At 44.0% G+C, this 24,741-nt stretch overlaps 1 protein-coding gene across 27 annotated transcripts in view; it reads right to left on the bottom strand.

The window, feature by feature from the left end:
• The window catches only part of nfixa (nuclear factor I/Xa), a 111,731-nt gene that overhangs the window by 73,457 nt on the left and 13,533 nt on the right, over positions 1-24,741 (bottom strand). For all 27 annotated transcript variants that reach the window (XM_080463168.1, XM_080463182.1, XM_080463169.1 and 24 more), the window contains one exon: positions 2,463-2,994. In XM_080463168.1, the coding sequence (XP_080319294.1) occupies positions 2,463-2,994 (532 nt within the window). The remainder of the gene's footprint in view (positions 1-2,462; positions 2,995-24,741) is intronic.

Here is a 24,741-nt window from a genome sequence, read left to right as displayed (position 1 = left end):
TTTATTTACATGACCAAATTACAAAACAGAACAAAGAAATCAAGAGGCCTCAATAAAACATTATAAAAACACTTGTTAATATTTGGACCACTGTCTTAATTAAATTGAATTATGTGTGACCTTTTGGTTTTTGTTCTGTGTGTGTGTTTTGTTTTTTGTTTTTTTTATATTTGGCATGTAGTTTTTTGAAATTACCATTAGAACAGTGAGAGACTGACTACCTGCAATCTATGGTGTATTACCACCAAGGACAGAGCAAAAAAAGTGAAGCTGGAGCTGCTGCCAGGGTTTGGCTTGAACTGAGTGAGGTGTTTGGCCTGGACTCAGACTGTGTGTGTGTGTGTGTGTGTGTGTGTGTGTGTGTGTGTGTGTGTGTGTGTGTGTGTGTGTGTGTGTGTGTGTGTGTGTGTGTGTGTGTGTGTGTGTGTGTGTGTGTGTGTGTGTGTGTGTGTGTGTGTGTGTGTGTGTGTGTGTGTGTGTGTGTGTGTGTGTGTTAGAGAGAGTGAGAGAGAGAGAGAGATGCTGAGGGCCGGCTGTGATAGCATTTGGCTACACTTGTATTTGTGCTTACCATAAGAGTTGTGCCTAGGCATTGAGCGAGTGTGTGTGTTTGGGCAGTGACTGGAGTGCGCTGTATATATATGTGCTGGTTGAGTCACTGTTTGAAATTTCCAGAAAATTCCAGCTGAGATAATATTAGGTCATGAGCGTGTGTTTGTATACGTAGCCAGCAAATGGTGAAGTAGTGTGTATTTGGAGGATTTGGCTGTGAAATATATTTCATGTGTGTGTATGTGTGTTGAGTGTGCGGCTGCTCTGACAGTGTTTTTTTGCAATATGGGGGGGAGTGGACTACTACACAGCCAGTGTTTTGGCCGTGTGTGTAGAGTACGCGCACTGGAGGCTACAGTGATGTTTGGCCGGGTGTGAGTGTGTGTATCCATGATGGTGGCTGAGATACAACAATGTTTGGCTGTATCAAACTGTATCTGTGATAGTCCTTGGCCGAATGTGCGCTCTGTGTGGGTGTGTGTATGCAATCGTGACTAAAACCGTGTTTGGCTCTACGTGTGAAAGTGCGCTACAAAGATGACAGAGTTGTTTTTCTTTCTCCTTTTTTTTTTTTGAAAATTTTATTTTAAACTGAATGTGTGTATCTTTATTTAGCTCTGTGTGTGTGTGTGTGTGTGTGTGTGTGTGTGTGTGTGTGTGTGTGTGTGTGTGTGTGTGTGTGTGTGTGTGTGTGTGTGTGTGTGTGTGTGTGTGTGTGTGTGTGTGTGTGTGAAGGTGGCTGCAATAGCACTGGCTGTCTTTGAGTATTGGCATTTTATTGTGTGTGTGTGTGTGTGTGTGTGTGTGTGTGTGTGTGTGTGTGTGTGTGTGTGTGTGTGTGTGTGTGTGTGTGTGTGTGTGTGTGTGTGTGTGTGTGTGTGTGTGTGTGTGTGTTTGGCAGCCAGGTCCAACGTGGCGCTAGTGTTCAGGCAGACGGTGAAGGCGGCAGCAGCCTGCGGCCCGAGAGCAGGATACTCACGGCTCCGCTCTTGTTCGCACATGCACGCATGCACGTATGTATGCACGCACGCACACACAATCTGGGCTGTGGCCAAATGAAGATCCCTGGCTACAATGGCCTTATCATCATGTGGCACATACACTCCGACAGACTCAGTACAATATTATAAACAGTGACTGTCCTTTGTGAAACGTTCATCACAGAAAAACACAAAATTTAACAGAGGTGCTCATCTCATAAACTCGTATTCTCACACACACACACACACACACACACACACACACACACACACACACACACACACACACACACACACAAAGGCATGCAAATCCCTTCCTATAAAAAAAAAAACTAAATACATCCTCATATGAAGCCACAAATGCCTCGCTAAGAAAAATGAACACGTACTTGCCAGAGCATGCTGGACGAATGCCCTCGACACACACGCTTCCTAATTCTTTTTATGACTGCTGATACTATGTTGCCATGTAAACAAAAACCAAGAAACAGATGAGAAGAGAAATAAACATTCCAAAAAAACACACACAGCAAAAAAATATTTGCAGTTTTCATTGGAATTGAAATTTCTTTTTTTGTTGTTGTTGTTTTCCAGGAGGATCATGTTTCATTTATTTAACTGAATATTGTTGAGTAAACTTTTTAGAGACTAAATTCAATAAATTTTTAATGTAATAGTAAACTCAAGACTGTGGCTTCATCTCAGTGTTTGTTTCTGAAGATATATTTGGTTTTATTTGTATGTATATGTAGCTCTCATTTAATTATGGGAAACAAATCCAAGTGTTGAGGTATGCCCGTGTCTTTGTGTGTCGTCCTGGACCAATGTTAGTGCACACCTATAGGTGCACATCAGTGTGAGCATGTGTGGCAGGTGTTAATGTGATGCTGTTCCTCTCTGCTCATGTCGAGTGTCCAGTTGGCCACATACCTGGCGTGTGGACGAAGTAGGCCAGGTAGAGGTCGAGCTCCTTGACAGACACTCCGATGTGATGCGGCTGGACGCACAGGCCGGGGTTGGTGCACTGCGGTGACTTGACCAGCCGTTCTCCGTCCGTGCTCTCCAGGGGGCTGCCCTTGAACAGGATGACCATCACCAGGTCCAGTCGCCACACCTTGTCGGCCTGGCGCAGGCAGTCGATACGACGGATCTTGCCCTTCTGGTCGGGGTTGGACAGCACGCAGCAGGGGGGCTTTTTGCCCGTGATGGTGAGCACAAAGTCCTCACGGAACTCAGGCCGGATGTCCTTGCGGAGCTTGGCCAGCAGGCGCGAGGCCCACTTCTGCTTGATCTCTGGCTTCTCCCCCAGCAGCTCATCCTTCACCGCGCGCTCTTCCTCCTTGGACATGCGCTTCTCGTGCTTCTTGAAGTATTTGCGCTTGCGGGCCTGCAGGTTGAACCAGGTGTAGGCGAAGGCGCGGACATGGGGTAGAAGGGCCTCGATGAAGGGGTGGAATTCATCCTGAATGAGGGAGGAGGACGGGGGGAGGGTGGAGGAGGAGAGGGAGGAGGGGGGGAAGCAGGAGGAGGCAGTGGAAAGAGAGGGGGAGAATGGGGGAGAGAAGGATGGAGAGAGAGGGAGTGGGGGTGAGGAGGGGAAGAGAGAGGAGAGGCAGTTAGCACCGGCGCGCAGCATGGAGGAGCGGCGCCTGCTCCGTGTGAGCGGAGGGAGAGAATGAGCGAGAGGCGCCGAGAAAGAGAGAGAGACAGAGAGAGAGAGCGAGGAGAGAGAGAGAGAGAGAGAGAGAGAGAGAGAGAGAGAGAGAGAGAGAGAGACAGAAAAAGCGCGAGAGGGAAATTCGCTTCACACTCTAACACAGAAGCACTACAACGAAGAGCACACTTTATACTTTACACCACTGAAAGACAACAGGTAAGAGATGCTCAATTTCATCTCGAAATGTATCATTTGTGTAATATTACTAAAAAAGACTATGTCTAACACATAAATAAAAAGTAATGCAATTTACCAAATTTGTATTTGTCTTAAAAAAAAGTTTTGATTCTACATATTATTATCATGAAAAAAAAAAAAAAAGTTATATTTTGAATCGAAAATTGCAAACTACATAAATTGCATAATAGATAAAATAGTGGATAGCTTAAAATTTTACAAACGAAACGGTTCAAATTGAAATCAATGCAGTGACAATAAAGAGCATCATTCATAAATAACATAACTGTGTCTGCACTCAGAAGAAGAAGAGAAAGAAAAAAAAAACAACAGTCGCCATGAGAAAAATGAATGTAAATCAAACAACAATCATATGGTAGTTACCATTTTGCTCTCTCATCATAAATTCCCCCCGTCGATAGCAAAGAAACTTAAAATGCAGAAACCAGTTCAGTAACTGGATTGATGAGTCAAAAGATGCAGAAGTAAAGCTGCGTATATTAGAAAACAAAAGACTGAGGAAAAAAATGAAGCAAAAAAAAAAAAAAAAAAAAGACAAGCTGAGAAAGTGTCCAATAAAAGCAGCGGGGGGGAAAAAAAAAAAAAAGCTGAGAAAGAGGAGACAGGCCAAGGGGGCGCAGTGTAATACCAGCACAAGAACACAGGAGGTACTGTAGCAGGAGCTGCAGGACAGGTGCTGTTCAAGAGCACAACAGAAGGAGAGTGTAAAGAAGTTGAGCTATCTCTCGGTCTGAAAGGGTTAAACAGAGAGTTGGATGTGCACAATCAAAACAAAACAGCTACTGCGGGAAAAAGGGTAAAGCTGTCAAAAACTAAAACAAGCTTCTTTGTTTGTTTGTTTGCAAAAAAATATCAAGAAAAAAATATCGCGATGAGCGAAAAAACAACCAAAAAAAAACAACCCCAACAAAAAATGGTTGGCAAAGCCTTTTGCTATTGGTTCAATTCTGATCTGCATAAGACTCACGGAGAGGGAGAGAGAGAGAGAGCTGGACAAGGGGGGTGCGAACGGAGGAGAAGAAAAAGGAAAAAAAAAAAAAAAGAAACAAGAGGACCGAATCAATGTTGGAAGACTGTGCACGACCGCTGGCAAACCCGAGTGCAGCTTCTTTTTTCCCCCTCTTTCTCTCCAACTCTGTCTCTCTCTTTCTCTCTCTTCCTCTCCACTTTCCGTCTCTAACCATTGACTGAGTCTGTGCCAACACGCAGAGGGCCCACCTATTTGGCATCGACTCTCAAACAGCCCAGCCAATACGCACGCTCCCAGCGCTGAAAGGGAGGGAAGACGGAGATGGCAGAGGGAGAAGCAGAGAGGTGGGGGTGTGGATGGTTGGTGGCTGGTGGGTGGGTTGGGGTGGGGGTGCAGGCAGAAGGCACGTCATTAGCCAAATAGACAAGTTCCAATCTAGTGCAAAGGCAAAGTCCAGAGGATATTAATTTTACATGCATCCAGACAGCGCCCGCCTTCTAAAGCCCCCGCTACGCTTCCCTCCTCCCTCAAACGCCTTCGTCACCGACGTGGTCATAGCAATCCCAACAAACCAGCTTGCTCTCCAACTGCAACCACCCCCTCCCTCTCTCCCCCGTGCCCCCTCCCTCCAGAAACACCCCTCTCTCTCTCTCTCTCCCTCTCTCCCTCTCTCTGCCGCTCTCTCTGCTCGCGTTACACCACCTTGGCATGGGATGGCATGAGAAAACACAGACCCAAAATCCCACTAGACCCTGAGACCAGCAGCTGCTCCTGGATTTACCACACAAACAAAGAGAGGAGGGGGAAGAAAAAGTCACCCCCACACCCCCCCAAACAAAAAATACCATCCAAAAACATGCTCTCCTGTTTCAAAATGCACTCTTACATCCAAACTGGCCCCTTCTCTCTCCCCCCCACCCCCCCCCCCTTTTTTTTTTGTTACTCCACTTTAATAGCCCCAGCAGCACAGACACAGAAACACATTAAAAGTTTCTGTTACCGAATTAGAGAGCATTTCTGGGTGAGGGACGGGATTCAGTGGACACTTCAGCTGGAAATGCTGTGGTGGACTGCGTCACGTAAGTAGCCTACACATACTTTTTACAGAAGGAGGCGGATATTAAAACTGCCTAAAAAAGGCTATATAGCTTCCTGTAATTAGTGAAGCTTGGCAAATGCTCTCGGATTGGAATAGTCTGGCTGTTTTAATGGTGAAAAGAATGACACTGGCCACTAAATTGCCCTTATTTTCATCGTGTTGTATTGTGAAGTAGACAATGGCACATAATTGAGGCTGATCGGCCAGAGACGAGCGAGGAGGCACAGACACGCGGAACCGCTCTGGACAGCACCTCATCATGTCCTCCTTGGCTGATCCACGTGACCTCCAGGGACAAGCTGTGCCCAGTGCATCATGGGCAAAGTGTATGACACAAAGGCGGCAAATCATTTAAGCATGATTGGACACGTTTTTCAAAAATATAATGTCCCTTTGATGGCTCCATATGAAATTCATATCAACTATTCATCTCATTACATGTGCCTTGAAATATCATTGTTTGACATTTTTGAGAGTTGGAGAAATGTTTGTCATTTGTGGAGCCCAAATTATATCAGAAGGTTCAGAGAGCTCGCAAGACTTAAGGGGACATTGTCATTACTGGCATAGCAATAAAAAAAATTTTATAAAAAAAAGATTAACTTGTCATGTGGCAAAGGTGAATACATGGCCATTTCATTGTAGTTTCAAGCGCTCCTGCTTTGTAAATGGGAATTATCTGTCAATCTGAACAGCCTATGAAGGCCAGAGACCCCTGGTTGGCTCCCAGGACTATCAGATTTAGCCTGGCCTGCTCCCTCTGTCAGTGTCTGACAGAGGAGCTGCAGCCTGGCTGACTGGCTGCTCCACTGACTGGCTGGCAAAGCTGGCTGCTGGGTTGGCTGAAGGGCTACATGACTGGCTGGGTGAATGACTGGTTGGCTATCCGGGTGGGTAGCTAGCTGGCTAGTTGGTTGCCTGGCTGGCTGACTGGCTCATCGCTGCTACTGGTGTGTGTGTGTGTGGGGGGGGGGGGGGGGGGGGGGGGGGGGGGGGGGGGGGGGGGGGGGGGGGGGGTAGGGGAGGGTAGGGGAGGGGAGGCGCAGACCCCATCTGGACCAGGCTGAGCCGGGCCGGGTGCCGATTGTTCGTGCTAACATACGCCTGCTTCACACAGCCACACTGAACACGGAGAAAACTGTGGGAATGAGAGAAGATGGTGCAGGAAATTAAAAAAAATAATAAATATGGGCAAAGAGAACATGAGGAGATGGAATTAAAGAGGATGTGTGTGTTTGTTTTTGTTTTTGAAGAATAATGACGGAGGTGTGTTTGCCACTTATTTGAAAAGACTGAGGGGATCTACACTTTTGATGAATGGACTGCAGACAAAGAAAAGGAGTAACGGGTGCCAAGTACTGCTGTCACTTTCTGTAATATCACCATGCTATTGCTGGTAAGCAAACTAATAATAACCAGGATTATTTTCAGTGAAATCAAAATGTTGCCTTTATCCAGTCAGACATGGGTGAACAAAGTGCAACATTTTCTTTTCTTTTTTTGTCTCCCAGTCAGCATCAGCACACTTCTTGAATCTCAATACGCTAAAGCGAGGATAAAAAAATGAACATTCCTATTTATGACTACAAGTTACTTCATATTATTGGGAAAATTCTATTTGTATGAGACATGTAATCGACAAGACCAAAAATCCTCCTTTGAAAAAACAAATGGCTCAGTTAAATGTGATATTAGGTCTATTAAGACAACAAAACCCAACGGAAAGGCTTGTGTTCACAATTTACAATAAAGTGTTTTATGATATTGGCCCTGTCACAGGTCCGTGTGGCTCCCTGCAGCAGGACAGAATTTAACGGGGAGCTTTCAGGCCTCAGCCGCTGGACTGTGCAGGCATCTGCAATTATTTCATCTCAGAATCATCTTATCTTATGTGCCATGCTCTCTTTCAGAAAATGATGACCTTTGTTCGCCAGGTCGGGCAAGCCCATCCCTTTCTGCTCCAGCCCTGATATGGCCATACAAGTCAACAGTGTAGGAGAGAATAATGACACCAAAAAAAGCTCAGCAGGTTTCCATCAATAAGGCTGAGCTCGAAGTGAGTGCCAATAACTCAATATAGGTAACCTATAAAAATACAACTGCAATATCCAAGACGAGTGGCATTAAACAACAAAACATAAATAAGCAACAGTGCTTGAAGTAATTTCACTTTTTATATATTTTATTTAAAGGAAGAATGAGATAAAGTCCGTAAAAATACATTTAAGGGGGTATAATGCTGCCAAAATGAGGCCTAAAGAGACTTTAAAATGGCTTTAAATTTAAGTCATAATCACACCAATAAAAACTTCACCTCACGTAATTTTATGACAAACATGAGAACACCAAAATGTGCATTTCGTGAAAGTGTTGGGTTGATGGAGAAAGGAGATAACACCACCTCAGAGAGGCCTGTCCTTCAGCTCAAAGAGGCCTGCACCTCCCGTCTTCACATTTCTTAAGATTGAAAAACAAAACAAAAGAAGCACCAAACGCCTTAAGGAGGAGGACTTTCTTTTTTTTTTTTTTTTTTTAAAGTACCTTCGTCGCCGTTTTCACCCAGAAATGTTAACCCCATCGACACCGGTTTTGGCAAACTACGTCAGTCTTTGTGTGCGTTTACGCACGGTGACGCGCGGTGGTCACCACCTCCGTCACCTGTTTCTATTTAGTTGATTTCATTATTAATGATACGTGGAGTGTACTCGTGGGATTAAAAAAAAAAAAAAAAAAAACAAAACAAAATTCTCCCTCATGTCCAACATTAGTGTTTCCGACGTGGAAAATCCGAGCACGAGGTTTGGAGATGGACTTTTGATCCGTGCGTCCGCGGCGGCCTCCGTTCAACACAGAGGGTTACACTTCATCCAACAGGATTTAAAAAAAAAAAAAAAAAAAGTAAATGGAAGCAAAAGTGTAATATGTGTTTGTGTAGTAACTTCTTCTGCTAATTAACACAGGCAACGTAAAGAGTGACCTCAATAAACGCATATGCTCACCGGGATTTGCGGATTTGTGTGCTTCACTCATTGTTGCGTATTTATTTGCGCAGCCTCGTGAACGCGCGAATATTTCAGCTCACACTCCGGTGGCTTCATGCACATTTTATTAAAGGGACTGGTAGCTCCTGTTTATGTGTTTTATTTGCATACAGTAGAATTTTCACAAGATTAAACCTGGCCCGTTTCCCACAATGTTTCCCACAGCACTAATACTAAGCAATTAACCCGAGATGAGTCATATTATTGTTGTTGAGCGAATAAATACCAAAGGACTAATTATACGCACAGGACACGTGGGAAGGAAGATCAGGTCATTCATGCGGCCTGTTTGAAGTCACAGCCTGAAAGGTGAGATGCCGAGCTTGTGAATCAACACACAATATTCTCACCGGGCTGCAAGTGTTCAGGCATGTGGCATTAAGTTCACAGTATAAAGCTCAATTATTCTCTTTTGTTCAGGTCTCTGTTTAATCAGGATTCCGAGCAACTGCAATTTCAAGAGGAGCAATAAAGCAAAAGGATTGAGCGCAATGAATAAAAGCTCGAGTTCAATATTGAGCCTATTAAATGTAATAATGAAATGAACTAATCAAAACACCACCCAAATATTCCAAAGTCCTGGAAATGTCACTAAATGGAGTGAAATATGTTGTATTTATATAAATAAAGAAAATCCAGGGTGTGTTTTAAATTGGATCAAAGCACAGGACATATAAACTGAAAATCTTACATAGCAATTTCGAACACAAAATTGTGATATTTTATGAGGAGTAATTCATCAATTCAAATAACATTTTTCTGATTGAAATGTCATTTGAAAATCGACATCTTTGCAATAATTGTTGAAAATAACCATCTTCTTATGAAGATAAAACATGTTATTATAATAATAATAACATAACAATTATAATGAATTATTATTATTATCATTGTTGTATTATTAATATTAATCATATCATCACCACTCACTATTAGCATTTATTTCTAAAGTTAGTTATAATTGAAAATACAGCACCCATTTTAATATAAATACTGACAATTTAATTAATTACAAACATTAGAAATGAATGTAATTATTTTTTGAATCAAACCTTCATCAAAGGCAGGCCATATACTTGATCAAAATTGTGTGTGTGTGTGTGTGTGTGTGTGTGTGTGTGTGTGTGTGTGTGTGTGTGTGTGTGTGTGTGTGTGTGTGTGTGTGTGTGTGTGGTCTGACGATCATCTGAAATAATTCAGGTTAAAGTTCACTAAGTTGTAATAACATTGACTTGAATCCAAAGTTTTATCAGGATTTGGAAATATCCAGATAAAAGATGGACTTTGGACCTTTTCCTGTGGGACAGTCATGACTTCATCTCTTTATGCACGTTAAAAAAGAAAAGAAAGAGAAAAGCTATGTTTCTGCAAGAGATGATTCTAATGTTTTACTTCTATTAGACGTGCAATAAAAACAGGAAGGTGTGCAGAGAGCAGGCCTGAAGAGGCTACACCACCCTGCCATTAGGAGGTGATGGGGTTAGCAACCTCACAAGCCTCAAGGATATAAAATAATTGTGGAGAAGTTCACATAAACTGTAATTTCCTCAGGAACCCTCATGAAAAACAAGAAAAAGCAGGGGCCTTTTTTTTCCCTCCTCTTTCCTTTTTTGTGCGGTTATTTTTGTATTCTAGCATTCTCCCAGTTTTCTCCTTAATGTCTCATTCCTGCCAGTCGTTCAATTTCCATCCAGCTCGAAACCTTTTCATCCATTCTAATCCATGCAAGAAAGAAAGAAAGAAAGAAAAAAAAAAAAGAACAAAACTTCCTCTCTTTCTCCCATCGGCACAGATTGATGTTAAAAGTGTGTCTGCGCATCGTTTGTAATTACGCCTGTTTACACACTGAAGCATTACTATGTGTGAAAGTCTGGAAGCCATTTGTGGCATGAGACTGAGGGGGAAAGACAGAGCGAGCGAGCTTTAAACAGCTCCAGAGACACAAGGACTGATAGCAAACCGGGGCTCCTGACATGACTGCAGACCTGGGTAATATTATACTCAAATATGCTTTTCTCATTTGTGCGCTGGGTTTGCCTGGGCAGCCTGTCACAGCCTGCAATGTAAGCACATCAAAGATTAGATCAGGGGCTCTTCGTGATTCTTTCTAAGTAACCAAAAATTTGTTCAGCCAGGATTTTCTTGAGGTTTGTGTGGCTTTTCTCCGACATTATCCAATTTGCATGAATTTCACCTTATGCAGTTAATTATAAACAGAGCTCGAACCTCGCAAGCCACTCACGCTAATTTAGGTTCTGAAAATATTTGGAGAACAGAATTCAATTTGGAGTACGAGAACAAAATTTGCAGCGACTGTTTCTTAAATATGTCTTGGGTTTTGCTGGGACGAGACTTAGCAGACAGCCGCCCAGACGCAGATTCTGAAATGCACTGTGGGAACTGTAAAGAACGCCAAACGAAACATTATACATTTAATCATTAAGCTACAAAACTGGATTTTAATCTTGATAAGAGTGCCCGCCAATTAGGGAGAATGTTTCTTTTCGGAATGATGCTATCGCAGGCAAATTTATAGATTTCAAACTAAATTAGGAGATTCTGGTGCTGTAAGTCGCAAACAATGATTTAATAAACCATTTCAGCATGTGGCTGCCACTAAATGGAGTGGTATAGAGTTACATGGAGGCTTACGTTAAGTGAGTTCGTATAGGCAGCTGCATGTGTGCTATGTGTGTTTACGTTGCTGCAGTTTCTGTAACCGCACACACACACACACACACACACGAACACATAGAGAGACACACACACGCACACACACACACACGCATACAACCTACTCACACACACACACCCAAACTGTCAGTGTGGCATTTTCTAAAAGGACATTGCTGTCTAGCAGAGTACAGCTTTTCCTCTTGACAGGGGCAGCCATTTTTGATAAGGTCAAGTAGGCAGAGTGACACTTGGAGAGAGTGAGTGAGTGATGAGTGTGTGTGTGTGTGTGTGTGTGTGTGTGTGTGTGTGTGTGTGTGTGTGTGTGTGTGTGTGTGTGTGTGTGTGTGTGTGTGTGTGTGTGTGTGTGTGTGTGTGTGTGCGTGTGTACTCCGGCTTTCTGCTTCATCTTCACAGGGAAGACTCTTCTTCTTCACTTTCTGTGTCGCCCCAAGCCGAAGCGCTTCTGCAACACACCTACCGTCCTCCAGCCGGCACATGCCAGCGGCGCAGCGTGTGCTCCGCTCTGCTCTACAGCCGGAGCGGAGGCTTTGAACCTCATGGTTAGCAAATACAGCGGGAATCGAGCAGATAATGAAACCAGATATCCCTTCTCCTCCGTGCCCTGCTCCAGCAGCGGCCAAGGCCCGCGTCTCCTCGCACAAGAGATGCACTATTGAGAGACTTTCTCTCTCACTCTTTCGCTCCCCCTCATTCTTTTATTCCTCTCTGGTCCTCGTTCTGCCAGCCGGCAAGAGTCGGCGAGATGCCAACCTCTCCCCAAAGCCGGGCAAAGTGCCCTCACCCTTTATGCAAATGACTCACCAATAGCCCAACTTACACATTCACTCTGTGCCCCCCCCCCCCCCCCCCCCCCCACACACACACACATCACCTACTACTCCACCTCTTTCTTTCACCTCTCCTACACTTTTCCCTTTCCTGCATTTCATATTGTTGCCACAGTTCAACCATCCCTCCTTCTGCTTTTTGCTGCCTCATTCACCCACTCCCTTCCACCAATTGCCTGCGTGCTCTCCACCTCAATTGCGATCCATCTTCCAGCATCTCTCTGTTCCCCTTCACTCTTTTCACTGTGGAACTCCCTTTTTCTCGCTGCCTCTCTCTGACACACAGCTTGACTCAACCACACTCAAACTTGTGCACTCATTTCTTGGTGCCAGACCCTCTCTCTCTCTCTCTCTCTCTCTCTCTCTCTCTCTCTCTCTCTCTCTCTCGCTTTCCCACTCCCTCTCTCTCTAAGGCCCTGGTACGTCCCTTAAAGGGAAAGTATCCCTTGCTCAATAAATTATAATTTCCTTCTTATGTTTGTAAAACCACCATATCATTTGTCAACATTTTACAACTGTGTGTCATTTGAAAAAGCCATTTGGCACATTCCTCCATACATTCCCACAGAGTTTACTCCATGGTTTTGTATGATTAATGGCTTCCTTGATTGTTCCCTGAGTGTCAGTGCACTTCAATGACAGCATTTCTTCAAAAGCGGAAAAAAAGAAAAAGCAATTGAAGGGGAGAACAGTGGTGTAAACATCTTTACTGTCGTGTTCTCATGCAATCAGTAGCACTAGTTTGTATATGTTCAAACAAAGCAAATTTCCCCAAATTAGAATATAAAAACTGGACAAAACCCTTTATATAAATTGTCTACATCTTTTAAAGCTGGAGGCACACTTGCTTAACTTTCTCTTGTAAAATGAACATTATGTAGGGATCCAGGAGTAATGTAGATAAAGATGAATTTGACAAAGGAAACTTTATGAAGAGTTAGCCCCCCGCCCCCCAATTATTTATTCAATTTAAAATTTGCAGACAAATGTCAACAAACTGACCGTGTTACATTACAGTCTCATTTCCACATGGGTGAGCGCCCTATCAGGAACACTGAAGCTTGCCGATTTAATTCTGCTTATCGTATGAGCTGGAGTTTTGCCGGCGCCGGGCTGGCACAGTGAGGGTTAAACAGTGCCCGCTCCCTGTGGCATGATATGAGCTGGGCCTATGCCTGTGCACTCTGCCTTGTCTGTGCTGAGTTGCTGGTGTTTAGGGGTTGAGAGCGGGGTTGTCTGCTCCAAGTGGCTTTCTATACCACTCTGATCCCATCGGGGTTAAAAGGTGGCGTGCTCCATATGGCCTCCGGAGAGCTGGGACCTGATCTCTGCTCTGCTCGATGGACTCCGGGTTAAAGAGGGACGGACTCTTGATACGGCGGCGCGTACTGGCAGTGGGAGGGTTAAACGTCACTCTCTGTCCATTTTGTGTCGGGCTTCCTATAGGGCAACCAGCATGCAAGGCCGGAAGAGACAGAGGACACACACGAACACATGCAAGGCGTTAAACAAAGAGCCTACACAAACACAAACACACGCACACACACACCGAACACACACACACACACACGCCAAGTAAATCATTTTGAAGCTTTCCGCCTTTCAAACCAACACTTGTCTTTCTTCTCGGATGATTCCAACAAATCCAGGGGGAGGACAGCAGTGACATATGATGCAAACGGGCGCCTCTGGGACAGTGTGTGCAGTTATCTCCTCGGTGACCACACTCACTGACTTCCACAGCCGAAACTACCACCTCGCTCAGACCTCAGGAGCACCACAGTACCACATGCAGACAGCCATAAGTACATATCCTCAAGACATAAAATAGAGGAAACCCACCTCGATAAAAAGGCACCTCACAAACAAGCCAAGGAGAAGAAGAAAAAAAAAAAAGAGCACGAAAAGAAGGAACACTGAGCCCGTCACACACGTCAGTGTGAAGTTGCGTGTTATGCAGTTTGTTAGAAAATATATAATTTCAAAGCAGTTTTTTTCACTCACATTCTTGATTGCAACAGCAATTATGAAGTGCAATTCCAAACAAATGAACATTATATGCGTTTTATGCCAGCGTATACGGCAATAACAACTTAATAGCTTGCATCTGGTAGGTTTATAGGTAGTGCTTCACATTTGCGTTTTTTGCAAGAAATTCTCCCTGTGGTGCAGAGCGACGCAATAGCACGTAAGCAAAATACCATTTACACGCAACCAACCAGATTTTTTATTTTCATTTTTTTGGGGGGGAATCACACTGCTTTATTGTTTTCTCATTAAAAACAACAGAAGAAAAAAAATACATTCCTAACAGAAATAAATGAAACTATTCCTGCCATATTATTGTTTTTGAGAACCGCGCAGGTTTGCTGAGAGTTGGTAAACCTTGGTCGGTTAAAAAAAAAAAAAACCCATCGGTCTCCATTTATAAACATGTGATTGTATGAAAAGATAGTATCACAGAAAAGTGAGCCAGAAGGAAAGAGCTGGACCGAAAGCAGCAAGAGCTGCCACGTCAGATGCTGCTGAGGCTTCTTGGCTGTCAGGACTGAAAGACGCACGCACGCATACGCACATCGAAAACACACACGCCTGCAGACAACTATGGTATGGCTTGCACGCGCGCGCACACACACACACACACACACACACACACACACACACACACACACACACACACACACACACACACACACACACACACACACACACACACACGGCTTTGCTTTTGCAGTGTGTTGTTTCGGAGTAGGAGTCATCAGCTCAGCCTGACACCCCTGCTCAGTGTAGCCATCACCACTGTCTTTCTGTGAGTCAACATGGATGGAGCGGCTCCACACACACACACACACACACACACACACACACACACACACACACACACACACACACACACACACACACACACACACACACACACACACACACACACACACACACACACAATAAAAGGAATAACTCCCTCGCTCCAGTGTGTGTGCTCCGCAGAGAGGGCCTGCCTGGGGTCTGATCAGATGAAGCCAGGATGGCTTCTGCATTTGCACTTATCATTTGCTTGCATTCTTCAAGCATTAAAATAAATATTTAGTTTTACAACTTTCAGTCAAGTATTTAATGCTCCAAAGACGCCCAACAAAACTTTAAACTGTGACCAAACTGTGACAGCACTATATGCAAAACATACAAGCACTTATTCTCAGCGCGCAGTATCCCCTGGATCAGATGCAAACGAGGATTTGGCCTCATCATTATTTAGGCTAGCTTTTCCAATTCCTGGAGAAATTGCATTACAGAATACAACAACACTATTGTTTCAGCGAGATTTTAGCGAGGCACTCGGCGTTATGTGTTTCCAGAGAAGAAAAATCAAAACGTGAACACTGTTTTTCAGTCTGAAGCGGAGAGACGGTTCTTGTTCGGAGATCTGATTCTCCAGATAGCACTCGGCACTGTTTGCCTGCTCTAAGAACTGTAATATGGTTATGATACATCAGTGTTCCGTCGCATCAGTAAAGAAACCCAATATGTGTATAGCAAGCATTTTAGTCAGTGGAGGACAAGAAAAGAAACAGAGGAAGAAAAAGAGAGGGAGAGGAGGTCTGGAAGATGGAGAGCCAGGTAAAGGATTACCATTAAGAGGCGATAGGGAGTAAAAAGTTGCCCCGTGAGTGGCATTCCAGCAGACAAAGATAGGTTGAATGGTGAAACTGATTTAGATAGCCTGTGCTGTTCTCATGAGAGATAGACAGGGAGTTACTAAAGTGGCTTTTAAGCTCACCAAATCCAGCATATCCCAGATAAGACTATGGCTCTTCCTGAGGGAACGTAAGAGAGGAGTAGTGGAGGGGGCTGGAACGAATGAGGTACAACAGAAAGAAACGGCTGAAGTAACAGATGTAATGGGAGAGAAAGAGAGTAGTCAGAGTTGAGGGATGACAGAAGAAACCGTCAAAGATAAGCAAACACATGTAAAAAGGAAAAAAAAAAAGGGGGGGGGGGGCTTTGGAAACGGGGCTGAACAGGAGAAAAAAGACAGAAATGAAGTGTATGGAAAGTGAGAGCATATTTTCTGGTGAGAGCACATGTGAGCTTCGGTGTCGGTTGATCCCGTCTTACACGGTGCAGCGCATGAACCCGGAGACACTGAGCAGCCACTGAGCAGCCCTGAATACTTCTCCAGCAGGATTTTATCACCTGTGTGAAAGGCGGCTTGAATACACACTGGCCCGTACCATCAATCTCTGCTCTTCTCGGCTATAGGACGAAGCTGTGCGGGGACTTTTTACAGTTGAAGTACAATTAAAGAAACGGTCTTGTAATCTAAAGGTGGCATGAATTAATTGAACATACATACTTACTGAACACAAAGTTGCACATGGAAACGGGCCTCTTTGGTAGTTTTTATACATATATAATTAAGTGCAATGTACATGGAATCCTGAAAAAAGACAAGAGACAGGTGCGCGCACACACGCGCGCGCACACACACACACACACACACACACACACCCACACACACACACAAACACACACACACACACGGAACTGACAAACAAGAGCCTGTATTTCATCATTCCCCAGTTTGTTTATTAAGCGGTGGTCAGATTTTTAACTTATAAACTGTCTAAACTACATTGCAAAATTCCTCCTTTTAGACTCCAGAGAGAACATTCAAACAGTATTAATTCCTCTGCTGGGAAAAGGGACGGCCATTTCCCGGAGCAATCCATAACATCTGAATATAAAAATAAATATGAAGACCGGGCGTGCTCTTAACCCCAAAGTGAGGAGGGAAAAAAACCTGCCTGGAAGTTTGATGGCGTTGTATGTTTTTCCTCTGTTTCACCCACACAAGGAGCAACATTTTTTTTTCCCCAGCGAAGGTACGCCCGCTGTTCAGACCGCAATCACCATTTCTCGAGCTTCTTTTTCTGTTAATCATCCCTTTACTAAGCCTCTCCTTTCTGTCTCCTTTATCTTTTCCCTCGTTCTCCCTCGCTCACTCTCTGCTGGACGCCCCTGTGCCAGTTAACACACCACAAGCCAGAGGGAGGACCGCAAGAATGCTTAAATCAGCATAATTAGGCCTGTGTGTACTTTAAACACACACGTTTCCCCAAAGCCTGGACCCCTGCCACCCGAACACCGCTGCGTACGCCGCCACGGCCTGTCTCTTTGAGTCAATAAACACAAACACATCAGCAGTCAGCCTCGCAAGCGTTTACACAGCATACACACACACACACACACACACACACACACACACACACACACACACACACACACACACACACACACACACACACACACACACACACACACACACACACACACACACACACACACACATAAATACATATTAAATACACAAGGCGAAAAATTATGCAGTATCCTCCATCCACACAACTTTATCCCACCAACTGAAGCTACCACCCTTGTACAGCTGTCACTTCCCTGCCCTAAACCACCGTCACCACACTAACACAGCTTGACCCTTTACAATGTGTGGCTGAAGGGGGGGGGGGGGGGGGGGGGGTCAGTTTAATATGGGAACTCTGCACTAAAAAGCTGCACGACTGTTGTAAAGCCAAACGAAAAATTTAAGCACGAGCATGCACTAAAACAATGGCAGGGATCAACAATTGGGTTTGTGGTTTTGTCCCACACACATCTGCATGTGTTTTAGGTTTCACTGGTGCATTAACAAACATCAGCCTCCCAGTCAATCCAAGGTGCCCAGCTGCATATGGGGATTATCAGTAGTCATTACAGACCATTTAATAATAATCACCACCATCAAAAACAAATCAGTCGTAGCATGTGATATTTGAATGGCCAATATAACTGGATGAGTGGATCATATTAGTGAAGACGAGAACTGACTCGACAGTATTTGACATCCCATTTTATATGAATGATCACACAGGAACCCACACGCCCCGTAAGCAGCTTATTATTGTGTTTATCTGCAGCCCTGCGCTGCTCACCATGTGTGCCGGTGTCCCTCCGTGTGCAATAAGAGTCACAACAGAGACGACACCCATGAACTAGAATGACCCAAGCACTCTCAACAGAAAAGTGTGAAAGTCAGTAACTTCAGCAGCCTCCTTTAATTAAATCCAATAAAAACATGAACTCCCTCTCTGAGGAGTTTGAACACTCGCAGCTCCCAAAGGAGCTTCAGGAGCAGATGAACATTGAACTAAAAGACACTGGATGCAAGATTTAACCTGCATTAAAAAAAAACAACAACATAGAAAGCCTGATAGGCTTTTGTTTATTCAGAATTCTAAGTTTGTTTCTTTAAAAAAAGAAAATGCATTAAAAAGAACCAATTCCAGCAGTGAATAGCGATATATATATATATATATATATATATATATATATACTTACGGCTGCGTTACCATGGAGTTTATACGTCACTAGAACACAACATCAACTTAATTTGATTTCCACTTTTAACATCCACCCGTCTCAAAAAAAAAAAAAGTCCCACTTTACATGGCCTCAATGTACTTTTCTCTTAGCAAGGCAGACGGCTTGGTTTGCTTCAAAAACGCAGTCTGCTTAGAAAAAAAAAAATAGTTTGTCCCTAATTGTTCAATCGAAATGCTGTGATACTGTTTATAAGTGACGAAAAGTAGTTCCTCAGAAGCCATTCTGCATGTCTCTCTTTGTCTATCTGTCAGTCTGTCACACGCACACGCACACGCACACGCACACACACACACACACACACACACACACACACACACACACACACACACACACACACACACACACACACGTCATATTTGTGTACTGACACAGCTGTGAATCTTGCACAGGGTTCACCCAAGGTAAAGATATGGTATATTACGCAATGGCTTATAGATTTTTCCACCCCTGGCGAGCTGCCAGCGTGCGCAACAGGAGCGAGTGAGAGGGAGAGAGACAGAGAGAGTCACAGAGCAGCACACTTTGTTCCACAAAGTCTGACTCACTAACTGGATTCACTGGTGGCTAACGGGAGCACAGGCCCTGTGGCACAGCAGATACAGAAGGCTGGACTCAAGTGCGCCCGTGTGTTAACTTGATATTGTTTGGTATAAAGCATTTGACAGATTATTTGTGTCATATATTAGACATATATGATTATCAGAATGGGGGTGGGGGTTTAAGTTAAGGTTTCAGTGGAGTGCTTTACACTCACATGCACAGAGAGTGCAAAAATACATGACCTTATGCAGTCGTTCAACACAGTGGGGTGCCATGGTTATACAGCTTGCCTTAAGCATTCCTACCTTAGAGATACAGTAAACATCTCAACACAAGCTGAGCTTGCGCACGCAGAATAATAACCCGTTTGTGCTGATTTCGCATTTCTTCTAAAATACCAGTATCAATATGTAGGGTTTGGCACTGTTGCTGTTCTCAGGAGCATGCAAACTTATTTGACAAAGCAAAACAGTCACAAGTCTCTGGCGTTTTGCAGTGAAAATGCATGAGCAAATCCCTTTGACGTGAACAACAAAAACCCTAATGTGCGTGCATGACAGACATTTCAGTGCAGACAACTTCCAAAATGAGACTTGGAAGAGTCAGCAAGAGCAGCTCAATCTGTTTTGAATCAGAAGCTCGCCTGTCAGCGTGATCAATCTGAATGTTTTCTTGATTTACTTACTGAGTACGTGACATGCATATGTTAATGAAACTTGTGCGCTCCTCATATCAGCTTTGTCCATATTTTCCCGCCTGGATTAAGGAGGCTGACATACTGTTCACACACAAGGCAACAGAAATGCATTCACAGAGCTGATTTGGCCTAGATCTCACACACCAAGGTTACCCTACTCTTTTAATTGGGCTCTTGATGCTCGACATAGGGTGTACTTCCTCTAATTAGCTATATCTATAGCGTATGGGAGGGTGATGAATGCATGCATGTGTAAAATCCTCTTTTGAGCAACTCCAAACTAACTAAGAGCTTTAATTTCACGCTAGGCTGCATTGTCCCATTCACTGAGGTTACCCCCACCACCTCAAAAAAAGAGAGAAAACCCTCTGAGAAAATGAAAAAAGGAACGAAAAACACACCCATGGGTCACAGAGGAGGGGGGGGGGGGTGGAGAAAGAAAGAAAGAGAGAGGGAGAGACAAACAACAACAACAACAACCGAAGCTCATCCTTAAACAATGCCGATCTCGCACCAACCGTTACTTCTCTTTTAAACTGAGCTAATTGAGGAGGTGGCGGGGGGGGGGGGGGGGGGGGGGGGGGGGGGGGGGGGGGGAGTCTGTCTCAAGCAGCTGCTGGAAGACGGCAGTTCACTAGATCTTCTCGTCCCTTTGGTTCCTCATTGGTTCCTCACACTTTCCCTGTCTGATGATCTCATCCCTCTCTGGCAAACTAGAGGCTGTTCATGTTGAACGGCTGCAAAGCGCGACTTGTTGCACCTTTAATTCTTAAACCTGAGAAAAATAATAACAGTCTTGTGCAGGGAGGATGTGCAATTATCATTCAATCACATAATCACTTTACACACCTAATTTTTACTGCTGGCCAAAAATAAAATGGTATCTGCATAGTGAGCGGGAGACCGACAAAAGCTTTAAGGGATAATTATGTATATTTGATTTTGAGTACTTAATGCCTTAATGACAGAAACGAGCAGAAACTGAACTGTGAAAGATGTTCCCAGTATGAGCGCACAGATGAGATTCTGACTCCACCGCTTCTCCACCACATGGCTGTCTATCTATCTATAACATATGTGAATGTGCTGTCTGATTTTGGGTGTGTGTGTGTGTGTGTGTGTGTGTGTGTGTGTGTGTGTGTGTGTGTGTGTGTGTGTGTGTGTGTGTGTGTGTGTGTGTGTGCCTGCCGTATGGCTTGGTAAACAAAACTATATCTCAGACCAACATAAGACCGCTATAGGGGCCGCCTGCTTCCACTGGCCAGAGATCAGCCTAAACCTAATCCACACTAGAAGGGAGAGGACGAGGGGAGGGAGAGGCACCACGTTTTCACATCAACACACACACAAACACACACGTATCGGTCACACAAACACATGCCCATCCATCCAGGGGACAGCCACCTATTACCCTGTTGTGCCAACTGCCTCGGTTAAGCATGATAAATCCATTTTCTATGGGCAGTCAGGAAGACTGCACAGATAAGGGATAAGCAGAGCAGCACAGTGCCGGATTTAACCCACCCTCCAAGACTGTTTCACACACGTTCACTCAGACACACACAGGCAGAGGAGGACTGTCCTCAGGCTGCCTCTCGGTTGTGCTTGGGGCCTTGCGGGCTTTTCTTCTGCACAATTTAGCTATGTTACAAACAAAACTAATATTTAAGCACACAATTAAGTCTGCTCCTGTGATGCCATTTCATATATTTAACTTGACACATATCAGGTCAATTTCTCTTTACCTGTATTCAATATCTAATTAGACGCTGCTTTACTGATGGAGACAATTTGTGCTATTTCCCCTGCACTCATTCTGGGCCAAGCAGTGTAAGGTGGACCTGGTCTGCCTCCAACAGAAAGGATGAATTAGTAAAAAGAACACAGTGTACCCCTGGGTTCTGCCTGCAACCCACCGCCTGCCTGCCTGCCGTTGGCCTGCAGTTGGCAGGCCACTTTTGCCCTGCTTACCGTCCACTACAGCAAACCTATTCTCTGCCGGCTGTGCTGTGCCTACCAAGTAGCTCCGTGTGTAGGATTAGCAGTGTGTGTGAGTGTGTGTGTGTATGTGTATAGTGCAAAGTGAGGCCGGTAAGACTTGGTAGTATGTTACCAGATCATGATGCCGGCCCACCTCGGCTTACAGAGACACTGCGACCGTCTCCGTCCAGTCCCAGTGAAACCGGAGGCGAGGGCTGACGCAGGAGAGACATTGGCCCGGGACTGAGAAACGCGCACGCACTCACCCAGTAGCGGTGGCCTCGGCCTCCGCCGTCTGTCTGTCAGTGAACCGACGGTGTTGGAAACAATAAGATCAAATAAAACAAACTTCGGCTTAAAGTAGGAGTCTGCCATTTCGAGGATATCCAGACCAGCAGCCTATAACTCCATGCAAACTGCTTGTGTGGGCTCTGCACATATTGCCACACAGACTGTATGCCTCTCCATATGCACGGATTCACATGTTTGGTTGGGATGAAAGTGCTTTTATCTCCATCACCAAAGATACTGACTGTAAAAATCACCACATTTTTTCTGTTGCCATGGCTGTGGCGTGGCTACCGTATGTATAGATTTCCCTTCATGCTTTCAAGTTCTTTGCCAATCTGCATGGTCGAGTGAATTTCAAGGACTTATTTGATCTCCAAATCTAAAACCCTTAAGATGTGGATATAATCAGGGATCAATCGTTTGCGAACAAGTACTGAGCAAGCAAATAAAACCTTTTTTTTTCTCCCACTTGTGAACCGTGCAAGAAATAGTTAAAACAATCTTATGCACATTGTTAAACATCTCCGAGTTTTCCTGCAAAGCCTCAGAAAGTTGGCAGTGTTTATGAGACATGCTGTCGTCTATATTAGCAGTCCATCTCATTTGGATAAACGGGATTTAACTGGAGTCTGAAATAATTGATTTCAAAACGCAGCACATAAAAGTTTTAATTAACGACACCTCCTCGACCTCCGCGACGCATTAAAACTTTATGCAAATGCGCTTCCGCCGTGCGGAGGTGAGACAATGCCACACAGCCCGTGAAAAAAATGCAAGTTTTGGCAAGTGCATGCAGGCTTCACCACTTCTGGCTGCTCGGGTCCATCACCTATCAGGACCATTCCAGCAAAGCTTTTATCAACATTAATAATGCATTGTAGATTGTTTACAGCAATTCTGCATGTTTTCTGTGATTTCTGAATTATTTACATAACAGGTCAAGAACACAATCTTAATGGGACGGTAGCAGCCCCAGCTTTACGCACGTCAGCGCGTATCCACCACGCGTCCGTGCGCGCAGGATGAGAACACCACAACTTAAAGAACAACAGTCTGACTTCTGGCAGCGGCAAAGTACAAGATCATTAAAACTATCACAGCGAATTAAAAGCAAATGTTCGCGTCGACTGTGGCTTACAGGTGTGAAACAGGCAGTATATGATCATGGTGGCTTTTGAAAGTAAATTTGTGACTGCTGTTATCTTAATTTCCTCTAAATACAAACACGGGCTCTCAAGGAGATATGAGAGAATGCAAACAAATCAGCTCTGCTTGATATCCATCATTGGACCCGGAGACGCAACAACAGCAGCCTCAGCAGATCAATATGTATCGCGCATATGGGCAGCACGCGTCCATGCGGCGCTCTTGTGAGAGGATCTGCTGCCAATTAATTTTAATTAATGGAAAGAAAGAGGAAACTCGATGCGGACCTCTGCCTCGTACCACCAGGCTTGGAAAATCATCTGTGCTAAATATGCAGTAGGGCTGTCGGACTTATTTTACTGGGCAAATCAAATAGACTATTGATTAAAAAATGTCTCTCTCACTGTTTAAAAGTCGCCTAGGTCAAAAGAAAAGAAGAAAGTAAAAAAAAAACGAAAGAAAAAAAAAAACAAGCATTTGTGGCGATGGAGTTTATTTTGATACAGACTTGCTGCTTTGGCAATGGAATATATATATATTTTTTGCATCGTTTTGTTTCTGACAAACTATGAAAAGTGTGAGAAAGTTGCTGAGGTCTGCGCTGAAGGCCTGGAATAACACCGAGAAGGAATCCTACATGTTTTCCACGAAGCTCGTCAAAACCAGGCAGACGGTTCTGTTTTAGGAAAGGAATGATTACAATGTTCTGCTCCGTCACATAAGGATGTTGGTTCCAAATATAACTGGCGTTTATTGAGTATAAGCGACAAAAACGGAGGGTCAAAACTGTTCCAATGAGAGGAGGGCGCAGGGCCGTGACCTCCGGGTGTCAATGAACATGGAATTCATAGAGATGGAGCGAAAAAAGCTGTGGAATTATATATATATATATTTTTTTGCAGTATAAAGCCATTCAAAAAAAGGTAATATAAAAAAAAATACACACATATATATAATAGAGTATGAGCGAGCATTTCTTGCATTAACTCCTGACTCACCTGACCTCAGGAAAAAAAAACTGATCAGTGAAAAATAATATCCTTAAGTTGAAGCATTGTATTCAAATAAAAACGTGTAATGGAAACAGTGGAATATAAAATAAAGGTGTGTGCAGCTCAGTGCATGCAGAGATATGCGGAGCGGACAAGCGGCGGCCTGAAGCTGCAGACGCGCCGAGTGCACTTCTGCATTTCTCGTCAAACTCTGCACTGACTGCAAGAAATGTGTGCTTCTGCAAGGTGTATGACCAACATAAGCTGTCTAAATCTATATCCTTACAGTGAGAAACAAAAAACCCCAGAAGAAAACAGAAAAGGTCAGCCATAACTTGACCTTTCATCTCACACACTTTGATTTGAAGGAGTTTAAGTTACTGACTGATGTACTTATACACGCTGAAATAGTATCTTAGAAAACACACTAATACGATGAGAAAAGACATTAAGAAGAAGTAAGAAGTCAGAGTAGGATTATCTCATTTAATCAGTTTAAAAGTGTCTTTGGCCAAGATTTTTTATTTAACTATTTATTCTAGGATTTTATTTTATTTTATTACGTGAACAATTAAT

The sequence above is a fragment of the Lipophrys pholis genome (assembly GCF_963383615.2).
Source record: "Lipophrys pholis genome assembly, chromosome: 5".
In the NCBI taxonomy this organism is placed as follows: Eukaryota; Metazoa; Chordata; class Actinopteri; order Blenniiformes; family Blenniidae; genus Lipophrys; species Lipophrys pholis.
The sequence above is the reverse complement of the archived record's forward strand: the minus strand, read 5'-3'. Positions and strand labels throughout refer to the sequence as shown.